Source organism: Macaca fascicularis, chromosome 1, assembly GCF_037993035.2.
Source record: "Macaca fascicularis isolate 582-1 chromosome 1, T2T-MFA8v1.1".
Lineage (NCBI taxonomy): Eukaryota > Metazoa > Chordata > Mammalia > Primates > Cercopithecidae > Macaca > Macaca fascicularis.
In genome coordinates, this window is record NC_088375.1 from 224,665,588 (window position 1) to 224,678,730 (window position 13,143).

The 13,143-nt window shown below is 44.8% G+C and overlaps 1 protein-coding gene and 1 long non-coding RNA gene across 8 annotated transcripts in view; one reads left to right on the forward strand and one right to left on the reverse strand.

The window, feature by feature from the left end:
• The window catches only part of UBE4B (ubiquitination factor E4B), a 147,655-nt gene that overhangs the window by 24,889 nt on the left and 109,623 nt on the right, over positions 1 to 13,143 (reverse strand). For all 7 annotated transcript variants that reach the window (XM_074020888.1, XM_074020866.1, XM_074020878.1 and 4 more), the window contains 3 exons: positions 12,298 to 12,425; positions 9,352 to 9,450; positions 7,373 to 7,608 (listed from right to left, as the gene is read on the reverse strand). In XM_074020888.1, the coding sequence (XP_073876989.1) occupies positions 7,373 to 7,608; positions 9,352 to 9,450; positions 12,298 to 12,425 (463 nt within the window). The remainder of the gene's footprint in view (positions 1 to 7,372; positions 7,609 to 9,351; positions 9,451 to 12,297; positions 12,426 to 13,143) is intronic.
• Positions 5,818 to 6,976, forward strand: LOC141408867 (uncharacterized). Its single transcript, XR_012426334.1, has 2 exons — positions 5,818 to 6,160; positions 6,504 to 6,976. It is a non-coding gene; the product is annotated as an uncharacterized lncRNA (long non-coding RNA).

Consider the following 13,143-nt stretch of genomic DNA (forward strand, 5'->3'; position numbering starts at 1 on the left):
TGACAACGACACACCACCGAAAGGAACGGGGCTAGGAAAACTCCCATCATTAGGACAGCGTCAACTTACCAACGACCAAAAGCTGAATTATCATACTCCCCCACCTAATTTTAAGTCATTAATTTACAGAAAATCTATGGCACCTCAAATGGACATCCTTCAGCAGATAAAAAGTTAGGTTTAATTTTACTGAGGGCCACGTACTTCTTAAATGTGTCTATCTATTGACCATTTTTGGTGTTGAAAAAAAACCAATGTGTCTACCATCCCTATACCTACTAAAGAGGGATGAAAATCAAACTTGTTTGTCCAAATGGCAAAAGCTTAGGCTGAGAAATTTCAGAATTCATGACAAATTTTAATTTATTATTATTTTTTTTTTTTGAGACAGAGTCTCGCTGTTGCCAGGCTGGAGTGCAGTGGCGCAATCTCAGCTTACTGCAACCTCTGCCTCTGGGTTCAAGCAATTCTCCTCTCAGCCTCCTGAGTAGCTGGGACTATAGGCGTAAGCCACCATGCCCAACTAATTTTTGTATTTTTAATAGAGATGGGGTTTCACCATATTGGCCAGGATGGTCTCATCTCTTGGCCTCATGATCCTCTCACCTTGGCCTCCCAAAGTGCTGGGATTACAGGCGTGAGCCACCATGCCCGATTATTTTATTATTATTTTTTAGGAGACAGGGTCTTGCTCTGTCGCCCAGGGTGAAGTGCAGTGGTGTGATAATGGCTCACTACAGCCTCAACCTCTCAGGTTCAAGTGATCTCCCACCTCAGCTTCCCAAGTAGGTGGGACTGGAGGTGCATCCACCACGCCCGGCTTATTTTTTATGGCCAGGTGTGGTGGCTCACGCCTATAATCCCAGCACTTTGGGAGGCTGAGGCAGGCAGATCACTTGAGGCCAGGAGTTCAAAACCAGCCTGGCCAACATAGCAAAACCACGCCTTTACTATTGATAAAAATACAAAAACTAGCTGGGCATGGTGGTGTGTGCCTATAATTCCAGCTACTCGGGAGGGTGAGGCAGGAGAATTGCTTGAATCCAGATACAGAGATCCAGATACAGAGGATGCAGTGAGCCAAGGTCATGCCACTGCACTCCAGCCTGGGCGACAGAGCAAGACTCCGTCTCAAAAACATTTTTTTTCATTTTTATTTTTTTACAGATGGGGTCTATGTTGCCCAGGTTGATTCCAAATTCCTGGCCTCAAGTGATCCTCCCACCTCGTCCTTCCAAAGTACTGAGATTACAGGTGTGAGCCACTATAGCTTGTCTTTGATATTTTCTATATTTTCCAAAGAACATATTTTTGTGTGTGTGACCAAAAAAGAAAACAGCTATTTAAAAATAAAAGAATAAGATAATTAACACCTATCATATTAAGATCTGAAAGTACTTATGTATACTCATTAAGTCAACCTTTCCTTAAAATAAACTAAATGTCATTTATTAATTGTATAAAAGTGTGAGCTACAGTGTGGCATGCTGACATAAGGACAGCCTACAAGAGGAAGATACTGGAGGACCAACTCAATGCCTCATATCATCTAAAATGCCCCTAATATCTGCATCAAATTCTGAATATAGTAGAGACTCAGTAAACATTGTTAATTTATTATGTAACAATATGTATCTCAGCAGGGCCCCACATCTGTATTTCCAGCACTTTGGGAGGCCCAGGTGGGCAGATCACTTGAGCTCAGGAGTTTGGGACCAGCCTGGTGAACATGGTGAAACCCCGTCTCTACAAAAACCACAAAAATTAGCCAGGTGTGGTGGCACATGCCTGTAGTCCCAGCCGCTTGGGAGGCTGAGATAGGAGGATCACTTGAGCCCGGGAGGTCAAGAGTGCATGGAGCTGTAATTGTGCCACTGCACTCTAGCGTGGATGACAGAGCAAGACCCTACCTCAAAAAAAAAAAAAAAAAAGAAAAGAAAAGAAAAGAAAATGAAACAATATACATTTCTCCCAACATTTTTTTTCTTCTTATTTACTTGTACTGTTCCATCAAAATCATACCAGCCCAAGTTCTAATTCCCAGGTCCTGGTTCCAGAAGGCCGTAAGTGGACTCGACTTGTGTGGAACCTCTCTCTCCCCACCCAGGTATTCTTGCTGCCTTCTTTCTTTCTTTCTTTTTTTTTGAGATGGAGTCTCTGTAGCCCAGGCTGGAGTACAGTGGCAAGATCTTGGCTCACTGCAACCTCCACCTCCCAGGTCCTGGTTCAAGCAATTCCCCTGCCTTAGCCTCCCAAGTAGCTGGCATTACAGGTCCCCGCCACCACACCCAGATAATCTTTTGTATTTTTAGTAGAGACAGGGTTTCACCATGTTGGCCAGGCTGGTCTTTAACTCCTGGCGTCAAGTGATTCACCCATCTCAGACTCCCAAAGTGCTAGGATTACAGGTGTGAGCCACCGCGCCCAGCCTAACTTGAGCATTTTCTAAGCTAAAATACTATCTGTGTGGTGTAAGAGGAGCTTGTTCCACATACTGATTTTATGTGTGGCAACTCTAATTTATATCTGAGAGTCCCATCTGCTCCGGGACCAGGACCTAATCGGCCAGGTCTTCACATGGAGGCAATGAGCACTGGGGACTATGTCTGTGATTCCTCCCTCGGGGGTACCCTCACACCAGTCCCTTAGTGGCTGTAGTAGTCAGGGGCACCTGTGCTAAAGGGCATCTGCGAGGTTGCTGCCACTTGCTAGCCACTGACCTTCAGCAAGCTTCTTGACCCTTTTAAGCTTCAGTTTCCTCATTTGTAAAGTGGAGGTATTTATAGTACTATCTTTAGGGCTGCTGTGGGGATTAAGTGAAAGGATTAGTAAGCATTCAATGAGTGGTGGCTATTATTAGTACAGATGTCATCCATCCATGACTACAGAGGTGGTCCAGGCCAGAGGGCACACATGGCAAAGATGAAAGAGAGAACAACCCCCACCCATCACCTTCTGGAACATTCCCAGCAGGCCTCCACTAGGCCCAGCACTGGTCTCATAGGCAACAGGCCCAGTTCTGTTGTGTGTACACACACACACACACACACACACACACTCTCTCTCTCTCTCTCTCTCTCTCATTCTCTCTTTATCCTGAAGCCACACTGACAGGCCCAGAACACTGACAACAAAATAAATTTAACTAAAATTATTTTATCTTTACTACTAACAACACACGTTTACTGTAGAAAAATTAAGAAGTTCAGATAATAAAATAAAAATAAAAACTATTTATAATGCTATCATTCAAAAATAACCAATGCACTGTTAATATTTTGGTATATGTCCTTCCCTACATTCTTTTTTTTTTTTTTTTGAGATGGAGATTTGCTCTTGTCACCCAGGCTGGAGTGCAATGGCACGATCGTGGCTCACTGCAACCTCTTCCTCCCTGATTCAAGCGATTCTTCTGCCTCAGACTCCAGAGAAGTTGGGACTACAGGTGTGCACCACTATGACTGGCTAAATTTTTTTGTACTTTTAGTAGAGACAGAGTTTCACCATTTTGGCCAGGCTAAGCCTCCAACTCCTGACCTCAGGTGATCCTCCTGCCTCAGCCTCCCAAAGTGCTGGGATTTTACAGATGAGAGCCACCAAGCCCGGCCTTTTTTTCTTTTCTTTTTTACTTTTTTCTAATATAAATGTGAACACAGTGTTTCATTTTCTTGACTTTTTGTTGCTAAACCACTTAACATAAATAACACATTATTTTTTATGACTCATATAGGTCCACTTTATGGATAACATACAACTTTGTATCTATAACTGGCAGAAATTTCAGTCATGATTTTTTTTCTTTTTCCGAGACGTAGTCTCACTCTGTTGCCCAGGCTGGAGTGCAGTGGTGCCATCTCAGCTCACTGCAACCTCCGCTGGGATTACAGGTGCGCGCCACCATACCCAACTAATTTTTGTATTTTTAGTAGAAACGGGGTTTTATCATGTTGGCCAGGCTAGTCTTGAACTCCTGACCTCAAGTGATCTACCCACCTTGGCCTCCCAAAGTGCTGGGATTACAGGATTGAGCCACCAAGCCCAGCCAGTTGTTTTTATTGTTTTCACTACACTACATTATAAATAATGTTATGGAGAACATCACTTACAAATGCTCATAATTATTTCCACAGAATAAATTTCTAGAAATTAAATTCTTATGTCACAGTATAGCTAGTCAGCTGTTGTACCATAGCTCCAAACCCACTCTTTTATTTTTTTAGATCTCAGCTAACTGCAACCTCCGCCTCCCAGGTTCAAGTGATTCTCCTGCCTCAGCTTCCCAAGTTGCTGGGATTACACGTATGCACCACCACACCCGGCTAATTTTTTTTTTTTTTGAGATGAAGTCTTGCTCTGTCACCAGGCTGAAGTGCAGTGGCGCGATCTCGGCTCACTGCAACCTCCGCCTCCCAGGTTCAAGAGATTCTCCTGCCTCAGCCTCCCGAGTAGCTGGGACTACAGGTGTGCGCCACCACGTCCAGCTAATTTTTGCTTTTAGGATGGAGTTTCGCTCTTGTTGCCCAGGCTGGATTACAATGGCTCAGTCTTGGCTCACCACAACCTCTGCCTCGTGGGTTCAAGTGATTCTCCTGCCTCAGCCTCCCGAGTAGCTGGGATTATAGGCATGTGCCACCATGCCAGGCTAATTTTGTATTTTTAGTAGAGACAGGGTTTCACCACGTTGGTCAGGCTGGTTTCGAAATCCCGAGCTCAGGTGATTCGCCCGCCTCGGCCTCCGAAAGTGCTGGGTGTATTACAGCGTGAGCCACCACGCCAGGCCTAATTTTTGTATTTTTAGTAGAGATGGGGTTTCACCATGTTGGCGAGGATTGTCTCAATCTCTTGACCTTGTGATTCGCCCACGTCAGTCGCCCAAAATGCTGGGATTACAGGCGTGAACCACCGTGCCTGGCCTAACTTTTTATTTTTAGCAGATACTAGGATTCACCATGTTGGCTAGACTGGTCTCAAACTCCTGACCTCAGGCGATCCCCCGGCCTTGGCCTCCCAAAGTGCTGGGATTATAAGTGTGAGCTACCGTGCCCGGCCGAAACCCAGTCTTTTTATTTTATTTATTTATTTTTTTAGAGACAGGGTCTTGCTCTGTTTCCCAGGCTGGAATGCAGTGGCAAGATCACAGCTCACTGCAGCCTTTAACTCCTGGGCTCAAGCCTTCCTCCCACCTCAGCCTCCTTAGTAGCTGCGACAACAGGCATCTAATTTTTAAATTTTTCACAGAGATGGGGTCTCGTCATGTTGCCCAGGCTGGTCTACAACTCCTGGGCTCAAGCGATCCTCCCACCTTGCCCTCCTAAAGTGCTGGGATTATTTGCTGGAGCCTCCGTGCGTGGCCCACATGCACTCTTTGCAGTTGGCTTTGTGATTCTGGGGCTGGCACTGCAGAATCTTTCCTTTGGTAGCCTGCCCTCTCTAGGGTTGCCAATAGGAGGTGCTGCAGGAGAACTGGAAAACTGAAGGAGAAACAAGGGACTTAGGACCTTGTACTTACTGTCAGTAGTAGCAGTTGGTTCCAATTTTCAGCTTTGTCTCACACCCCCGGAGCTAGCAACCGTGCACACCCCCCGAGACACCAGCACCAACTGGCCAAGGGCCTTCCACAGAGGACTGGGTCCTAGCTCTGTCCAAGCCCTCATCAGGGCAGCTGGGTTGTGAGATCCCCAGGCTCTTCCCTTGGGTCCCCAGACTGAGGGATAAGAGATGTAAAGGATGGCTACTTCTTGCACCTTTTATCTGTTACCCCAGTGCTCTTTTTTTTTGCTGCTTCAGTCTTCCTATATATATATATATATATATATATTTTTTTTTTTTTTTTCTGAGACAGAGTCTCGCCCTGTCTCCTAGGCTGGAGCGCACTGGCATGATCTCGGCTCACTGCAACCTCTGCCTCCTAGGTTCAAGCGATTCTCGTGCCTCAGCCTCCTGAGTAGCTGGGAAGACAGGTGCCGCCACCACGCCCAGCTAATTTTTGTATTTTTAGTAGAGATGGGGTTTCTCCATGTTGGCCAGGCTGATCTCAAATTCCCGACCTCAGGTCATCCACCTGCCAACGTGCTGGGATTACAGGCGTGAGCCACCGCGCCTGGCTGTAAAAGCATTTTTAAGGCTCTTGGTGTGGGCTGCTAAACTGCCTTTTAGAAAGGCTTTAAATTGGGCCGGGCGCGGTGGCTCAAGCCTGTAATCCCAGCACTTTGGGAGGCCGAGACGGGCGGATCACAAGGTCAGGAGATCGAGACCATCCTAGCTAACACGGTGAAACCCCGTCTCTACTAAAAAATACAAAAACCTAGCCGGGCGAGGTGGCGGGCGTCTGTAGTCCCAGCTACTCGGGAGGCTGAGGCAGGAGAATGGCGTGAACCCGGGAGGCGGAGCTTGCAGTGAGCTGAGATCCGGCCACTGCACTCCAGTCTGGGCGACAAAGCGAGACTCTGTCTCAACAAAAACAAAACAAAACAAAACAAAACAAAAAAAAAAAAAAAAGAAAGGCTTTAAATTTACATTCTCATGGGAGCTTCATAGCACGAAATCTGCACACTGGTATAGGGTAGATTAAGCAGGTTTTTTGCAGGTTAGCTTACTTCTCTACAACCATATTTGCACCAGGAACTTTCAACTTAAGAAATAAATTTGACAGGTGAAAAGTGGTTTGTTTGTTTTTTTGAGACGGAGTCTCATTAGCTCGCTCAGGCTGGAGTACAGTGGCAGGAATTCGGCTCACTGCAACCTCCGCCTCCCAGGTTCAAGCGATTCCCCTCACTCAACCTCCCTGGGACTACAGGTGCCTGCCACCACACCTGGCTAATTTTTTTTTGTATTTTTAGTAGAGACAGGGTTTCACCATACTGGCCAGGCTGGTCTTGAACTCCTGACCTTGTGATCCGCCTGCCTCGGCCTCCCAAAGTGCTGGGATTACAGGAGTCAGCCACCATACCTGGCCCAAGAATATGCATTTTTAACAAGCTCCCTGTTATACCCACAGTTTGGAAACTGGGTTATAGGATAGTGTTAAAAAACAAATACTTTAAGTTCAAAGGTAAAATGAACCAGATAATTCCATTCAGATAACACTACCAACTTGTACTGTTGATACCAGCTGGGTCTTGGTGTTAATCATCTGACTTTCAATGGTTCCTGCTGAATCATCAGAGACCAGTAGGTGAAATGGTTGTCCTATTCCCAAGTACTCAGGGCAAGACGAACCAAAAGTACATCCTCTGCAGGTCACAGGTTAGTAGGTTATACACAGAGGTAGCAGGATATTAGGTAACAGACTTAGAGCAACGTCGTCCACTAGCTTTAGATGACCTTGCCTAAGTGTAGCACATGGCAGGCCATGTGTGTTCCAGCAACCTACCTGTATAAAACTTCATCAGGGAAGGTACCAACAACTTGGTGGAGAGAGGATGGTTCTCAATCATTTCAAAAAACTTCTGGGTTCGTGGCTGAACAGCAGGGTTGGTCATAAACATGACTTCTACCAGTTTGGCCACCAAATACGGGTTTCGGATGTAGTTCTGGTTGCACAACATCACAACAAGGAACATCACAATATCCTGAGTACAGGGCTCATAAAGCGCCTGGGGAGAGTATCTGAATAGAGGCAAGAAGAGCAAGAAAGAGACCACTGAGAAACTCACCTTGGGTGAGGGCTGGTGTCAGTTGAGTGAGGAGGGGAAGGCAGCATAAATAGGTTTAGGAGTGCCCTTGAACTCGTTCAGTTTACAGTGACTTCCTTTTTTTTTTTTTTTTTTTTGAGATGGAGCCTCACTCTGTCACCCAGGCTAGAGTGCAGTGGCACGATCTCGGCTCACTGCAAGCTCCCCCTCCCAAGTTCAAGCGATTCTCCTGCCTCAGCCTCCTGAGTAGCTGGGACTACAGGTGACCGCCACCATGCCCAGCTAATTTTTGTATTTTTAGTACAGACGGGGTTTCACCACGTTGGCAAGGATGGTCTTGATCTTTTGACCTTGTGATTCACCCGCCTTGGCCTCCCAAAGTGCTGGGATTACAGACGTGAGCCATTGCACCCAGCCTATAGTGACTATTTACACTGTAACAAGACAGATTTAAAACCAAACGTGGTTACTGGCTGTAGCATGTTATATTAACGACAAATGAAACTTACGATTAAATCAGATAAACTTCACAAAGATCATCACTACCAAAACATCATAAAAATTTTGATAGTTATTTGTTTAATCTCTTTTGAAAATGAGAATAAATGAAATTTTTCAAATAGGTGTCTTTTGTATCACTGTGCGTAGAACAAATTTTAAAATATGACTTGAGTTGCTTAAATTCCAAGGTTGGTTTTTTTAAACAAATAAACCATGCTTTTGAGTCACTTTTAAAATTTCGTACCAATTAAAATCACGTGTCACCAATGATTTGGGTTTTTTTTTGTGTGTTGCCCTGGCTGGAGTGTAGTGGCATGATCTCCACTCATTGCAACTTCTGCCTCTATTTGGGCATTTTTTTAAAGGTAGCTTTTATGACAGCAATATAACTTGCTCCATTTAGTTTTGGCCCTTAGTTTAAAATCATTTATACTAATTTTGTTTTTTTCCATTGTTTGTTACAAAACTTTCACAATTTGTATTCTGTAACTGGGGACCTATGCTATTTATTTATTTATTTTTAAAGAGATGCAGACTTGCTACATTGCCCAGACTGGTCTTGAACTAGGCTCAAGCAATCCTCCTGCACGTCTAGGACTACAAGCATGAGCCACAGTGCCCAGCGTGACTTTGACTTTTCACAGTAGACTTCACATACCACTCCCTCAGCTAGCCATAGGTGCTATCATGGTGCCAAGGGATTGAAATTGTAATTCTTCTAACCTGTAATGTTTTAGAAAGAAAATGTTAATTTGATAAACCAACCAAATAAGGATTTGAAAAAAAAAATTAAAACCCTACAATATCAGTTGTAAATTCAAACCAATTTTTGGTAAGCATTCTCCAATTTTACAATTGAGACAAATTTTAGTACAAAATATAGATGTAGATATTTCTGGGTTTGGGATGTTCATTCAGACATTTATAAACTGCTCCTTCTGTTGCTCAGAAACACATATTCAACTATTAGAAATTCAACTCAATTTTCACAGAATACATTATCTGCACTGTTAATTCTGCCTCTGTCTTTGAGATATTATTCGAATTGGACTGGTGCCACAGTTGGATTTATTTTTTCCAGTCTCTAGGCAGCATTCAGTTACAACAGTTACATCAAATTTCAGGCATGAAATGGAGGTTTGCAACACAGCTCACAATACTATAGTATTATGCATAAAAACATATTAGAACTATGTAAAATATTAAAGGCACTTACTGTACAATAAAAAATAAAAATTCTGCAACATCTTCTACATAAAACTCAGGCAATGCTGCAAATACCTTGGGGACATCTGAATTTAAAGGCAGTGTTATACTGTCAAAGAGAAAAAAAGCACAATTTACAAAATGAAATTATGGTACATCAAACTACAAAGTGTATTACATTACCATCAAATAAGTATTTCATTTGGAGAAAAAATTCATTCTGTAATATAACCATGTAATAAATACACAGGCAAAGAAACTACAACCAGAAATGAACAGGGAATAATGAAGACAGTACATATGCAAGGGTGTATGTGAAATGTTTTCCTTTTCTTGATTTCTTTTTTTTCTCCCCTGAGATGGAGTCTCACTCTGGCACCCAGGCTGGAGTGCAGTGGCACAATCTCAGCTCACTGCAACCTCCGCCTCCCAGATTCAATAGATTCTCATGTCTCAGCCTCCTGAATAGCTGAGATTACAGAGATTACAGGCACGCGCCATCATACCTGGCTAATTTTTGTATTTTCAATAGAAACAGGGTTTCACCATGTAGGCCAGGCTTGTCTCAAACTCCTGACCTCAACTGATCCACCTGCCTTGGCTTCCCAAAGTGCTGGGATTACAGATGTGAGCCACCACACCCAGCCCTTCTCTTGATTTCTTTTTTTTTTTTTTTCTTTTTTTTTTCTGAGACAGAGTCTTGCTCAGTCGCCCAGGCTGGAGTGCAGTGGCACGATCTCGGCTCACTGCAAGCTCCGCCTCCTGGGTTCATGCCATTCTCCTGCCTCAGCCTCCCAAGTAGCTGGGACTACAGGCGCCCGCCACTACGCCCGGCTATTTTTTTTTTTTTTTGTATTTTTAGTAGAGACAGGGTTTCACCTTGTTAGCCAGGATGGTCTTGATCTCCTGACCTGGTGATCCGCCCATCTCGGCCTCCCAAAGTGCTGGGATTACAGGCGTGAGCCACCGCGCCTGGCCGATTTCTTTTATTTTTTAGACGGAGTCTCACCCTGTCACCCAGGTTGGAGTGCAGTGACGCGATCTCAGCTCACTGCAACCTCTGCCTCCTGGGTTCAAGCAATTTTTGTGCCTCAGGCTCCTGAGTAGCTGGGATTACAGGCACCTGCCACCACACCTGGCTAATTTTTCTATTTTTAGTAGAGATGGGGTTTCACCATGTTGGTCAGGCTGGTCTCAAACTCCTGACCTCAAGTGATCCGTCTGCCTCGGCCTCCCAAAGTACTGGGATTACAGATGTGAGCCACCACGCCTGGCCTTCTTGATTTCTCGTTAAGGTTAATGCAATAAATAAAATGGGAAGGAAATAAAAAGGTCATATTTGGTCATTTTGTGCAACTCAAACTGTCTGAGACAACAGAGCTACACACGTTTTTTTTTTTTTTTTCTTTGAGATGGAGTCTTGCTCTGTCGCCCAGGCTGGAGTGCAGTGGTGCAATCTTGGCTCACTGCAACCTCTGTCTCCTGGGTTTAAGCAATTCTTGCACCTCAGCCTCCTGAGTAGCTGGGATTACAGGTGCCTGCCACCACACCTAGCTAATTTTTGTATTTTTAGTAGAGATGGGGTTTCACCATGTTGGCCAGGCTGGTCTCAAACTCCTGACCTCAAGTGATCCACCTGCCTTGGCCTCCCAAAGTACTGGGATTACAGACATGAGCTACGGCGCCTGGCCTTCTTGATTTCTTGTTAAGGTTAATGCAATAAGTAAAATGGGAAGGAAATAAAATAGTCATATTTGGTCGTTTTGTGCAACCCAAACTGTCTGAGACAATGAGCTACACGTTTTCTTTTTTTTTTTTTTTTTTGAGACAGAGTCTTGCTCTGTCACCCAGGCTGGAGTGCAGTGGCGTGATCTCAGCTCACTGCAAGCTCTGCCTCCCAGGTTCACGCCACTCTTCTGCCTCGGCCTCCCGAGTAGCTGCGACTGCAGGCACCTGCCACTGCGCCCGGCTAATTTTTTGTATTTTTAGTAGAGACGGGGTTTCACGGTGTTAGCCAGGATGGTCTCGATCTCCTGACCATGTGATCCTCCCGCCTCGGCCTCCCAATGTGCTGGGATTACAGGCGTGAGCCACTGCGCCCAGCCTACACACATATTTTAAATAATATTTTCCATTTCTTCACAGATCTTGGGCCAATCTCACCAACATCAGTGAACCAGAGACTTCATAACAGTAAAATAATAATAATAATAAATAAAACAAAAATGGTTGACTGCAGGAGATGACCAGTTGATGACAAAGTGATCAACAATGTTCTTAGCTCACTCTGAATTAGCTGGGTATTCCTGGACCCAGTGCTTAGGAGGGCCTAAGATTATCTCCAGCTTTTGGCTTCCAATTTATAGATTTCTCTTCCTATCAATCAAAGACTTTATAGCAAATTTTAAAGAAAACTTGTCAAAATTAAAATAACAGCTGTTGACATTCACCTACTATTGTAACTAATCACAGGGAAAACACCTATCAATGTAACTACATAATCCATATAAATGCAATCTGGAAATTGAGAAGTGAATTCTCTTTTTTTTTTCGGTGGGGACAGAGTCTTGCTCTGTTGCCCAGGCTGGAGTGCAGTAGCACGATCTTGGCTCACTGCAACCTCCGCCTCCCGGGTTCAAACAATTCTCATGCCTCAGCCTCCTGAGTAGCTGTGACTACAGGCATCTGCCACCAAGCCCGGTTAATTTTTGTATTTTTAGTAGAGACAGGGTTTCGCCATGTTGGCCAGGCTGGTCTTGAACTTCTGACCTCAAGTTATCCATCCGCCTCAGCCTCCCAAAGTGCTGGGATTATAGGCGTGAGCCACCACGCCTTGCCGAGAAGTGAATTCTTGATAAAGAAAGGGTTTTGGTTTTAGTTATCAACTTTGAAGGACAATAAAGACAACATAGCCCAGCCAAGGAGGGACGAGGGAAACAGGAAGAAGCACACTCACTCGGGATATGCGGGGTCCAGGATGCGGAGCAGCAGCTGAATGAGAAGGCCATAAAAATTCAGACATCTTCTCAGGAAGCTCTCGTCAAGTAGGCCAGCATCAGCACAGGCCTTGCACCGTACCAGTTTCTGTGGAAGCAGGGATGCCCCCACCCAAAGATCAGTCAGTAGCTAAGTCCCTACAGGGGGACTGGGCAGGGACTGGGGCCTGGAGATGGGAAATTTGGGTTCCAGAGCTTCTAAAGCTTCATCTCTAACTAGCTATAAGATGCTGGTTGTGTCTCAAGATCTTTTTCCTGAGAAAAACAAAGGCATGGCAAGCAAACCACTGAGTACCACCAGGTCTAGCACACAGTTAAAGCTCAAAATGGTGAGTTACAAGGGTCACAAGCAAATAACTTGATCAGGAGAGGGTGGTGACAGGGAAGGCCCTTTTGTCAGGGTGGTTAGTGGGAAAAAGCCAAACAATCTGTGTTTGAATTCCAGCGCCACCTCTTACGAGCTGCCCTTGGGCAAAATGCTGTCCACTAAGGATGGAATTCTTACCTAGAGGTCTGTTGATAGAATTACACACACATGCATACACACACTGACGTATACATTTAAGCAGTTTTTTTGTTTTTGTTTTTGTTTTTGAGACAGAGTCTCGCTCTGTTGCTCAGGCTGAAGTTCAGTGGTGCGATCTTGGCTGACTGCAACCTCCGCCTGGCAGGTTCAAGCAATTCTCCTGCCTCAGCCTCCCAGGTAGCTGGGATTACAGGTGCCCACCATCATGCCTGGCTAATTTATTGTATTTTTAGTAGGGATAGGGTTTCACCATGTCGGCCAGGCTGGTCTCAAACTCCTG